General features: G+C 41.5%; 1 protein-coding gene across 1 annotated transcript; it reads right to left on the reverse strand.

Moving 5' to 3' along the window:
- Window positions 1–2,457: 2,457 nt before the first annotated feature.
- Window positions 2,458–6,313, reverse strand: LOC123452828 (serine protease HTRA3-like). Its single transcript, XM_045129549.1, has 8 exons — window positions 5,995–6,313; window positions 5,723–5,869; window positions 5,478–5,632; window positions 5,060–5,347; window positions 4,799–4,929; window positions 3,071–3,188; window positions 2,733–2,996; window positions 2,458–2,567 (listed from the first exon to the last, which is right to left on the reverse strand). The coding sequence occupies exons 1-7, from the start codon at window positions 6,158–6,160 to the stop codon at window positions 2,874–2,876; spliced, it is 1,128 nt and encodes a 375-aa protein (XP_044985484.1). The 5' UTR covers window positions 6,161–6,313; the 3' UTR covers window positions 2,458–2,567; window positions 2,733–2,873.
- Between the last annotated feature and the right edge of the window lie 6,088 nt (window positions 6,314–12,401).

Raw genomic sequence — 12,401 nt, forward strand, 5'->3', positions numbered from 1 at the left:
TACACGCCTGTCAGTTGCCATGTATTTTCCAGTGTTACATGGCAACCGGGTGGAACTTCCATCGCACGCCCACATGCCTCTCAGTTGGTTCAAACATGACGGTTGCAGTTGAGCAACCATGACAACTGTAGTTGTTCAGACGTTGCCATGGTTCAGCAACCATAACAACTATCACGCGAGGGGCACGCGGGACCGCGAGGTGGTAGGCTGGATGTGTGGGTCGCGAGAGCAAGAGGCCAGACGTGTGGGTTATAGCTGTTTTGCCCACACGTAGATGCGTGGACTGTTTTCCTTACACATCAAACAAAACATATGGCAAGACTTCCTTAACGTCCACACTGTTAGGAATATGCAACTTGTCTCTATTGAAGGCCCAAGGGGCATATATATATTACACATGACTTGAGGTGGAAGGAAAGTAAACATAGACTAATAAGGACTCCTAGACTAATACTAATAGACTAATAAGGACTCCTAGACTAATACTAATACTTCCTAACACCCCCCCCCCCCCTCAAATGCAAAGCGTATGCAATAGCATTGCATTTGAAGAAGTGTAATACTAAAAAAATGATAATCCAAATCCGCGTCTTGAGAGTGTCGTCGTAGCATGAAGAGTCTTCAAAACTTGTCGAGTCGCCGAAGGAGATAACGAAGAGATGACACATATCAGAGGTAGACACCGCATCACTTGAAGATACAACATAAGTATCAAGAGAAGATGGGTTGTCAAAAGAAGATGGCACATCAAGAGGAAGACACCGAAGAGATGGCACATCAGAGGAAGACACCAAAGAGATGGCACATCAGAGGAAGACACCGCATCACTTGAAGATACATCATAAGTATCAAGAGAAGATGGGTTGTCAAAAGAAGATGGCACATCAAGAGAATAAAGCATTGCGCAGAAAATCATAGTCCACGACAACCGTCGACAAAAGCTCGGCGGATAAGGCAGGATGGACGTAGACCGACAATGCAAAAGAAATCCAGACAATCCTATAGAAAACAACAAGGGCAAGTAGGCCACAAAAGTTGTATAGAAAGGATCAGGACCAAAGAAAAGGCCGACAGACAAAGGTATGGTGGACTCGCATGGCATGAGAAAACACAAATATCAACGGATTTGATGGACGCAGCGGAAAACAGGAAAGCTAAATGCTAGGAAGCATACACGACACAAAGATGCAAAATTCATCGTGTATGCAGAAGACATTGAACCTTTTTTTAATATATATACTTTTTAAGAATCACAGTCAATGAGCAGCGTCCGCGTCTGAAACCGCGTCCGCGTCAACAACAGGTTTGGATGCGCCTCATCTGGCGAGAGGGGAGCCGGCGCTGGATCCCTTGTGAACGTGGCAGAGTAGGTCTGGCAGCGGGCGCCTCCAATCCTGTTGGATCCCTCGTGGATAGCAGGTGTGGCAGTGGGCGCCTCCAATCCTGTTGGATCCCTCGTGGAGAGCAGGTCTGGCAGCGGGCGCCTCGATCTGGCGGGACCTGCGGCCGCCAGAGGAGCAGGGCCTCACGAGATTGGGGATCGGTGGATTGGGGATCGGCAACTACGGATCGGATCAGACCGGTGCAGAGCTGACGGCGCGGGAATCAACGGCAGCGACCAGATCGGGAGATCGGCAGGATCGGGAGCAGCTCTTCCAGCGGGACGAGCTGAACCAGGCGGGACTGGTGGGATCTGGAGAAGCAGCGACGGCCGATCGGGACAGCAGCTGCGGCGATCGACACGAACGGGGAGGAGAGGAGGGTGGGTAGACCGGCTGCTAGGATGGATAGAAGACGAGGGAATAGATTGGATCGGGAGGGCGAGTTGCGGCGCCCCAAAAAAATAACCTAAGCTCTAATACAATGTTAGGAATATGCAACTTGTCTTTATTGAAGGCCCAAGGGGCATATATATATTACACATGACTTGAGGTGCAAGGAAAGTAAACATAGACTAATAAGGACTCCTAGACTAATACTAATAGACTAATAAGGACTCCTAGACTAATACTAATAGACTAATAAGGACTCCTAGACTAATACTAATACTTCTTAACACACACATATAGGTAATATTAGGACCCTAAATAAAATAACCATCAGGTTAAGACATAACAGAGAATCTCACAAGGGGTTGCTACTTTGGCACTATATACACTACAAATAAAGATGTCATTTCTAATATATCTAGATTACTGCAGTACATATATATGATCATGGCTAAGTATCCATCACAGTGTGTCCACCATAGAAACATCCAGTAGCCCGGCATCCCTCTTCAGGCCGTCAGTTCCAAAGTCTGCACGACACTTAATAAATAATAATACAAAAAATGAATACAAGCTTACATACTTAACGCAAGCATTATGTCTAGATAATTATTATCTACAAATTTTTTTGGAAAATACATACCAGAGAATTGAACTAATAATCTGGATAATAATTTGTAGACGGGGCTAGTTAAAGGAGATGTGTACCTAGCTTGTGATAATTTCTCCAAGTTCTGATAATTTCGCACTCAACTCTAGGGTGCTTCGTTGTTCTTTGAGTGTGTGAAACACCCCAACCTATACAGTTACTAAAACAAATCTCTTAGCGCTAGCATCTTGCTAATGATACTTTGGTACAGAGGAATGGATGGCAGTGGTCAAGCAAATCGCCGTTATAATGTAATCCCTCTGTGATCTAAATGCTCTTATATTTCTGTATAGAGGGAGTAGAAATGAACTTACAGAAATATGAACTTCAGCACCTGAAGGGCCCTTGCATGTGCTCATCAGCACATTCTCCAACTGATAATTGCAGAGAAAAAACATTGCAGTCAAGACGTGAAGCTACCAACTATCACACAAATATAATTTATTTTCAACTCATTAACCTAACAAAATCTCTAATACACCCACCTCAATTGTGGTAGAAACAGGCTTTCCATTGATACATTCAATAACATCACCTTTTTGGATTTCGAGTATCTCAGCATTAGATCCTTTGGACACCTAGGGTTCAATTGCTAAATAATTATACCATATACACATGGGAAAAAGAGCACCTTCAAGAAACGATTACATACCTCTTGAACAATAAGACCATAATCAATGTTGTACATACGCCATAACATGTCAACATGAGCAGGCTCTAGAAGCTTGATGGCTTCAAACATCATCCCAAGTTGGGGCCGGGCGATGCACCTACACCAAATCAGACACCATTTGACATTTCGAGCAAGGTATACGTGTACCTTTCAAAATAAGCAATCTTTGGTGCAATTCAACTTCTATCTAACATGTTAAAAAATCAACGTATTTCAAGCAAGATATATAAGGGTGGGTAAATCTTTCGATAAGCAATCTTTGGTGGAATTCAACTTCTATCTTTTAAGTTAAAAAAATCAACATATTTTGAGCAAGGTATACAGAAGTAACCCTGAAGTAACCCTTTCAAAATAAGTCAACTTCATTGGAATCTAACTTCTATCTAACATGTTAAAAATAAACGGTAACCAAACATTTTGATTCAAATAAAGTTCAATAGGGCCCGGATCATTCATTGTAGTTGGAAAATGCTCAAAGACGGGTTCTTCATGACTTTATGAAAAAGTAAAACATCATATTTCAATACAACCGGGAACAATTGAGTACCACAAAAGAACATTTGAATATCTCCTAGGTTTCGCGAAAATTTTCCATCAAAATTGAGAGAGAAAACCTAAAACATAGTATTCCATTTAACATTACTCTACAATTTAGCTGAAGACATCCGAATCAGAATTATAATGCCTTATCCGTTCCTTCTTATAGAAAATAGTTGTCATCATGAACCATTTTGTAGTCTCAGCATGATTGTACTTGTTTATTTTCTGTTCTTGATTTGCTTATTACAAAATTATTACTGTTAAATTGTTTATTTTAGCCACTTCTACAACCATATGACCATGTATATATACATACAACACGACAATGGTCACATTTTCTTTGAGAATCTTAACATAACTTATGGCCATTAAATTGCACTGTTAAAAATATCAGCCAGTTAATCAGCATATTGGGCAGTTAAAAACCACCTATTCATGCAATTGACTGGGTGGACCGATTTATCTGTCTGACAAGCCGTTTAATCGGCTTGTCAGACCAAATTATCGGCTGGACCAATTAACTATATGGGCAGGGCATTAGGTTGGTCCATCCCCTCTCTTCTCCCACTCATGGAGTAGCCCCCGCCCCAAGCAGCCGTCAGTGCCGTCCCTGTCCTCGAGCAGCTGCCTGCATCACCGCAGCGGACACACCTCCACTCCTCCAGCTGCTTCATGGTCTGCTGCTCCTGTGCTCTGTCCATGGCGTCAAGGCAGCAAGGTAAACTCCTCTCCTCTCTGATGTAATACTGCTTCTGTTCTGCTGCTGCTGTGCTGCTCTCCTATGTAGTATCTAGAATGCACTGATGTGGTGCATTTGGCATTTGTGGCAATCTATGTCTGCTTCTACTGCAGCATGTGCTACAACATTGAAAAACAATTCAGATGGAGCCTTCGGATATATATAGACATGGCCCTAGTTAACCTACTGATGAATTCAGTTAATAGGCTGATAAGCAAATTAACCCCTACTCAGCACCAAACTGGTAAGCTACCAGTTACCGTTATCCTGGAGATTGTTAAATTGCATAAAAGTGAGCAACTAGATACTACAAGAAATAGTTCGACTTCTAGAAATAAGTAGGAAGAAAACAATAGGAGAGAACACATTAGCTTAGCATCACCAATCAATCATATAGATATTATCTCGGAGTTGAGAGGAAAACGCACCGATATTTCTTCCATGAATCCAAACAGTTGAGCAAAATGGAAGAAGGTATAAAAGTCCCAAATCTTTTAGGGAGGTTGACCATTCCGACAACTTTTTCCTTCAAGTCAATGACTAGGCCCCCATTGTCATACTACAACAATTCATATTGACAAAACATGAGAATTTACAGTAACAAGAAAAATGTTATAAAACAGATGACATAGAAAAACTCAAAGTTGTAACAAATGCATATATTACTATCACATGATAAGATACATTACCTCATTATCATCACCATGGCCATCTGGAGAACGGAAGTGCACATTGTGGTACCGCCGATACATGTTTGGATTCCGATATTCTGCCCTAGCATATGTTATTCTTAGATCTAAGGAATTGTCTCTTCCGAGACGAAAAACGTCTTCAGCAAATTTTACATCCTTTTCACGAAACGTTGGTAACTTGATTGGTTGATCCACCTCAACATTCAAGAAGGCGATATCGTAATGGGGCTGATAGTAGACCAGCGTGCCCTTTGCACTGGTGCCATTTAGCAAATGAACAGTGACCTAAAAAAAGTTGTGGAACAGATTGTATTAGATTTTTTAACAATGCCTAGTAAGCAAATCACATATAATGTTTCCATTTTATTATCGGAAAAGGGAATAGCTAGCACAAAAACATGTCCTTTGCACTCACATCAGCATGAGGGGCATACTCTTCGCCGCCTGACCAGACGCTGGAAGGAGCATCCTTTGTGCGAATAAGCCACGCAGTTGTCAAAACAAGGCCGGCTTTCTTCTCCTCATCCCAGTCGACCCAGAAGCCAGAGCAGCGTCTCAACGGTTCGCCATCTGTGTGATGCAGGCACGAAACACGCATTAAGTTGATCGATCAATCAAATCCAAAACAGAGAGGGTGCATATACAACACGTAGTACATACCAAGAGAGGACGAAATCCCTAGAAGAAATTTGGCAGCAGAGAGCACGGCCTCGCTTCCAGATTCACGGACGGCGAAGACCTCGGCGGTGTGAAACCAGGTCGGGGGTTTGAAGTAATCGATCGTAGGGATTTTCACAGGGCGGGGAGCTAAATATCGATCGAGAGTAAATAAATAATCAATCAAGCAGTTGCGTTACATCTTGAGTGAACTGACTGATGAAATAATCGAGAGTAAACTGGCTGATTTTGATTAAGAAAGGGATGAGACGGACCTGATTCTTGGTCGCGTTTCATCTTGGCCAAGTCGGCATCGCTGATGACCCACGCGTCTGGATCCTCGTGCCTCCACACAATCACTTTCTTCTTCTTCTGCGCCAACGGCTCGGGATCGTCTCGGCTGGACCTGCTTCTTTTGTTCTTGGATCCCGCCGCACTCATCTTCTTTCTTGGAACCCGATCGAGGAACCTCCTCTGGCAATCGCCCCGCCGCCGAACGACTGTGTCGTGGTAGCGGATCTCCAACAGTCTACCGACCGACTCCAATTGATCCGAACGACTGTGTCGCGGTGGCGGATCCTCCAATCGCGCCGCCGGCCTGTTTGGTTTATGAGTAACTTTGCCACAAGCCTCTTTGGTTGGGGGATATTAGAGCATTACTAGTACCCTTAAACCTTCAAACCAGTTTAACGATTGAGAATTATCATTTTCTTTTGACACTTTTAAGGATTAAAAAACAGGGGTAAGATTAGAACCCTCAAACCCAACCCTTATAACAGTTTCTTCTTCATGATCGGCTTCTTCCTCTTCCGGGCGGGTGCGGGGGCGACGGAGCCTGTGAGGACGTGTGCCCGCCTCCTCTTCAAGCCGACGTGCGTGGAGGCCACCATACCAGCCACCATGGCGGCGCTCGGGGCGGGGGCGGGAGGAGGCTGCGCGGGGCCCTCGAGGCGCGGCCGGGCGCGGGATTCGGCGGCGGGGGCGGGAGGCGGCTGCACGGGGGCCCTCGAGGCGCGGCCGGGCGCGGGATTCGGCGGCGGGGTGGGGGCGCTCGAGGCAGGGGCCGACGGGGCCTCCATGGCCGGCAGCGGGGCGGACGAGGGTCGGCGGCAGCGCAGGGAAGGAGGAGAGCTCGAGCTGTTGAGGGATTTTTCCCTCCAGCGACGCGTCGTTGACCAGAATGAAGGGCCTTGTATTTTTGCCTCTCAACCTGTGTTTGTGCAGGTTGGGATGGAAAATGAGGGCTGGGCCTTCAATTTTTTTAAGGGTTTACAGGTTTGAGGGCTCTGTTCCGCGCCAACTTTCGGCCTCAACTCTCAAAAAAAAAGTTAATTTAAGGGTTTGGCCAGTTTAAGGGTTCTACCAGAGATGCTCTTAGAGCAGGGAACTGGAATTTAAGAGTAAGAGCATCTCCAACAGTCTTGCTATAATGGATTGTTAAAAATTGGATATAGCAAAAGGAGAGAGAAGGTTTGCAAAGCCAACACTTTTTGCTTCAACAACATTGTTATAAAATTTAGCAATCCTCTCAAATGACACGTGGCGAGTTGTGCCAGGCCCAGGGCAACATGAATCTAGGGGTGGTGGGGTCCACTTGTCAATGAAACAAAGGGATGTAGGGGACCATAAAAATTGGGCTGCTAAAAATTATAGCAAGTGTCTCTCCACTTTGCAAATATAGCCAACTTTGTAAAATAATTTATCGAAGACCACTTATATAAAGGCTGTTGGAGCAAAAAAATTAGACCAAGTTGCTATATTTCCAGTTTTTAGCAATCCTAGCCAAATATGCAAAGGTTGTTGGAGATGCTCTAAGTGACATATAATCCATTGTTTGGTTGGGGGGCAAGGAAATTGAAGTGGGATGGGGAAAGGGAATTAAGGAAGTCAATTCTCACATATCTCTTCTCAGCCTCCCCCTGTTAATTCACGTGGAAAGTTATTTTCTTTTATAGAAAATGCCCTCGTTTTCAAATTTTGTTTATAAATTTCATAAGATAGAATTTCAAAATTTGTTCACTTTGTTCTGGAAAATGTTTGGTAATTCAAAAAAATTGCAAATTTGTTTTCAACAACATGTTCACAATTAATTAATTTATTTATTTCTAAAGAACATTTGTTCACAAATGTTAAAAATATTTGTGTTTTATATTTTGTTCGGAAGTTTGAAAATATGTTCGCGTTTCCAACTATTGGTCCGACTTTCAAAAAATGTTCCCGCTTCAAAAAAATGATCATTATTTGCAAAAAAACGTTCCTGCTTTTAGAAAATGTTTCTGTTTCTTCAAAAATTGTTCACAAATTTTGCAAACAAGGACATTTTTTAGAATTGCTGAAAATTTTTGCAAATTTATGAACATCATTTCTAAATGCAATTTTTCTGGGAATTTGAAATTCTTTCAAAAGAGACCAACAAAATTTGAAATTCTAAACTTCTTTGAAATTGCCAACTAAACACAGGAAAATTTAATGAAAAAATGAACAAATGTTGAAAAATGTTCAGGTTTGAAAAATGAAGAACAATTTGAAAATAAGGATATATTTTTTCAAAAATTGTTCCCGTTTACAAAATATGTTCGGAACTATAAAAAAATGTTGGTGTTTCAACAATTATTCATATATTTGAAAATATGTTCTCGTTTCTAAAATGTGTTAACAATATTTTAGAAAAAAATTCATGCTTCAAGAAATATTGCCGGTTACAACATTTTTTGTCATTTCAAAAAATGTTCCCATGCCTAAAATTCTGTTTGCATTCCCTAAAATAGCATACGAATACAAATTTTGTTTACATATTTAACAAAAAATGTTCATCTTTCTAATTTTTCTTCCAAATTTAGAAAAGGTGAATGTTTCCATTTTTATTGCAAAATTGAAAAGTGTTGGTGATCTCAGAATATATTCGCAAATTTCAAAAGTTGTTTGCATTTTTTGTTATTCAGACATTTTTTCAGAAAATGTTCAACTTTTTAAGAAATGTTTGAATTCGAAAAACCATTTGGTAATTTCAAAAAAAGTGTTGCGCTACAGTACCAATTTAAAATTTTCTAATAAGAAAAGAAATCAAAGTAGTGGCCATCGGTATAAAATTCCTACGCCCGCTACGGCTGAGTAGGTAGGGAATCACTGCATGCGTTGGGTCATTATTTGATACAAGATGCGTAGTTAGCTCCCTTCAGAACACTAGTAACAATGCACGTGCAACACACGTGCAATCGAATGAATTTCCTCATTCATGAAGTTGCCAACCAGTTAATATGAAATGAAGACGATGGATATCCAGAATAAACAAGTAATATTTCAATATATAAGACACTGATACTTGTACATTATTGACACTAGTAGAGTGTCCGTGCGTTGTCATGGGCTTTTAAAATATTTTGCTAAAGTTATATAAATATAATGCATGTTAAATTTTACATGTAAAGAAAAGATAATGCGTGCAAAGAGTAATAATTAAACCCCACTTCACTTGCAATGTAAATTGATAACAAATATCAATTTGATGATGTATACTAAAAGCGACAATCTAGCTAAAATCTGTTACAAGTTAAAATCTATTTGATGCGCCTAAAAAAAATTCTTGCATAACATAAAAATTTCTTAAATTTCAGTCACATAAAATGTATTTAGTATGAATACTTCATGTCGAAGGTCTTAAAATGGGTAACACACATGCGTTGCCATGGACGACGGACATATAAAAATTGATGAGTGGGCAAAGCGTATTCGCTCAAAGGATCGTTAGTTGTACTTGACATATTGCGACCACGATACATTACAAGTTTCATATATTTTTTGTTTAAAGAAAGTTCAGCTAAGTAGAACATGACACTAGTAGAAAACAGGCCTTTGGCCTGGACCATTTAGTCCCGGACTGTCTTTGGGCCGGGACTAAAGACCCGGCCACGTCGCCCCAATTCTCAATGCCTCACTTGAGGCTTTAGTCCCGGCCCGTAAGGACCCTTTAGTCTCGGTTCGTGTCCCAAACCGGGACTAAAGGGCTACGCGGCGGGCAGTGGTGGTGGCAACCGTTCGTATCACCCTTTAGTCCCGGTTGGTGGCTCAACCCGGGACTAAAGGCCTAACACGTGGCATGCCGTGGTTGTGGCGACGGTTGGTATACCTCTTTAGTCCTGGTTGGTGGCTCAACCCGGGACTAAAAGCCTAACACGTGGCCTGCCGTAGTGGTGGCAACCGTTTGGTATACCTCTTTAGTCCCGGTTGGTGGCTCAACCCGGGATTAAAGGCCCAAACGGTTCTTCTCCTCTCTTCTTCCCTTCTCTTCTTCTTCTCTCTCGCGTCGCAAGATCCAAGATAGCAAGATCGTTTTGGGCGATGAAAAGCACGAACCGAAGCGTACATTCGCCATTTCTCTGTTCTTCTTCTCTCTCGCGTCGCCCTCTCTGTTCTTCTCCTCTCTTCTTCCCTTCTCTTCTTCCACCATGCCAACTAGCTTTCATGAGGTGGTCGCACATGGCACGACCAAGCTCCGTGTCGTGTACACGAACCTGGGCAGGGAGGTGCCGTTTTTTCCTTCAACAGTTGAAGGAACGATGGTTTGACCACGCAGCGGATCATGAGAAGTTCTTCGGGCTTGATCTAGAGTACACTGCTGATCAACGCGGTGTTGCCATCATCCAAATATGCTTCGCAAGCCATGTCTTGATCTTCCAATGGGCGAGGTAAGTTTTGAGGCTTCTTTGATCCAAGATAATGACATTGTAAGTTTATTTGTTTCAATCATAGTTGGTTCCCTTCAAATAGTTGTAGTGAAACAATTTTGATTAGTTGAAGGGGAGCACAATCTAATTGGAATAGTGTTCTATAATCTGAAAAATCGTATTAGAATCAACTAGTGTTTAATATGTTCCATTGGAATCATAGTTGGTTCCCTTCAAATAGTTGTAGTGAAACAATTTTGATTACTTGAAGGGGAGCACAATCTAATTGGAATAGTGTTCCATAATCTGAAAAATCGTATTAGAATCAACTAGTGTTTAATATGTTCCATTGGAATCATAGTTGGTTCCCTTCAAATAGTTGTAGTGAAACAATTTTGATTAGTTGAAGGGGAACACAATCTGATTGGAATAGTGTTCCATAATCTAAAAAATCATATTAGAATGAACTAGTGTTTAATATGTTCCATTGGAATCATAGTTGGTTCGCTTCAAATAGTTGGAGTGAAACAATTTTGATTAGTTGAAGGGAACACAATCTGATTGGAATAGTGTTCCATAATCTGAAAAATCTGATTGGTTCAATATGTTCCATTGAAATCATAGTTGTAGTGATACAATTTTATGCGTTGTTCTTTGATCCAAGGTTATGAAAATTGAATATAGCTAGTGATCTCTCTAGGTTCCATTGGATAGCAATATGATATGTCTCATATTCATGAAAATTGCATATAGCTAGTGATCTCTCTAGGTTCCATTGGATAGCTATAGTGATCTCTCTAGGTTCCATTGCATATGTTCTATTTGAATCCTAAAGATAAGTTTCTCTTTAGTTGTAGTGAAACATGTTTCCTTATTGCAGCAGTATGTAACATTTGTTCCATTTTAATTTGTTTCTGTTGTAGGAGTGACAAGCATTGTCCAGGACTCATGGAGTTCCTTCGCAGTGGCGTCACTTTTGCTTCCGTTGACATAAGGAATGACAAGCTGAAGATGAGGCACAGCTTCGGTATTGAGATACCAGCTGGTTGCCTCGTTGATCTCCAAACGATATTCAGGCTTCGATATGACAGGACTTCGATGGCTCATATGACAGTTGCCTTGATCGACGAGTCATATGGTGATATGAAGACCAGTTTCCTAAAGTATCAGCACAAACTTTGGGAGAAGGGCCCACTTGATGATATCAACATTGAGTATGCAGCAAAAGATGCATACGTGTCATACGAGTTGTACCGCAAGATTCGAGTCGTCAACTATGGCCAGCGTCACCTCGAGGAACGTGGACATTCTGATTTAGATGATTCAGACGAGTAGTGTTCTGAACGTCGAACACTTGTATATATATCTATGGTAGCTATTATTATGTACTGTTTGGGCTAGTATCATGTACTTCTTGGACCAATTTATATATGTCTAGTTTCTGTTTGTGCCATTATAGTTTGCAAATTTGAATAGTTTAGCCCTTTCTAACTTCATTTGCTACTTTTGAATGGTTTAGCCCTTTCTAACTTCATGGTATCATGCATTTCGACCACATATATATAGAAAAAGTCTTCATTCAAAAAATGAAATCCCTTTTGTAACAGATCTGTTTTTGATTAAAACAATCATTTAAAAATGAAAGACCACTAGTCCCACGTGGCGTGCAGCGGAACCACGTGGCGTGCCGCGGAACAACTTTTGTTGTGGGGGTCGCTTCTCCTTCTTATCCTTGTGCTAGATATTGGTTATGCACTAGGGGAAGTAGGAGTAGCGACCATCATCGACGGTTGAAAAATCAGGTGAGCTAGTGTCCACCATATATGAGAGAAGAAGAAATCCCTTTGTGATGTGCCTTTGAATGGTGCATTTTGAACACACAAAAAGTATGGAGTTCAAATAAGTTAAAAAAATGAAATCCCTTTGTAAGAGATGAGTTCTCGTTCGAAACCCTGCTACTTCGAGAGAGATTGTTAGTTTTGTACACGAACTGCATCCAGTTTTTGTCGTAGCCCTCT

Source organism: Hordeum vulgare, chromosome 5H (genome assembly GCF_904849725.1).
Source record: "Hordeum vulgare subsp. vulgare chromosome 5H, MorexV3_pseudomolecules_assembly, whole genome shotgun sequence".
NCBI lineage: Eukaryota > Viridiplantae > Streptophyta > Magnoliopsida > Poales > Poaceae > Hordeum > Hordeum vulgare.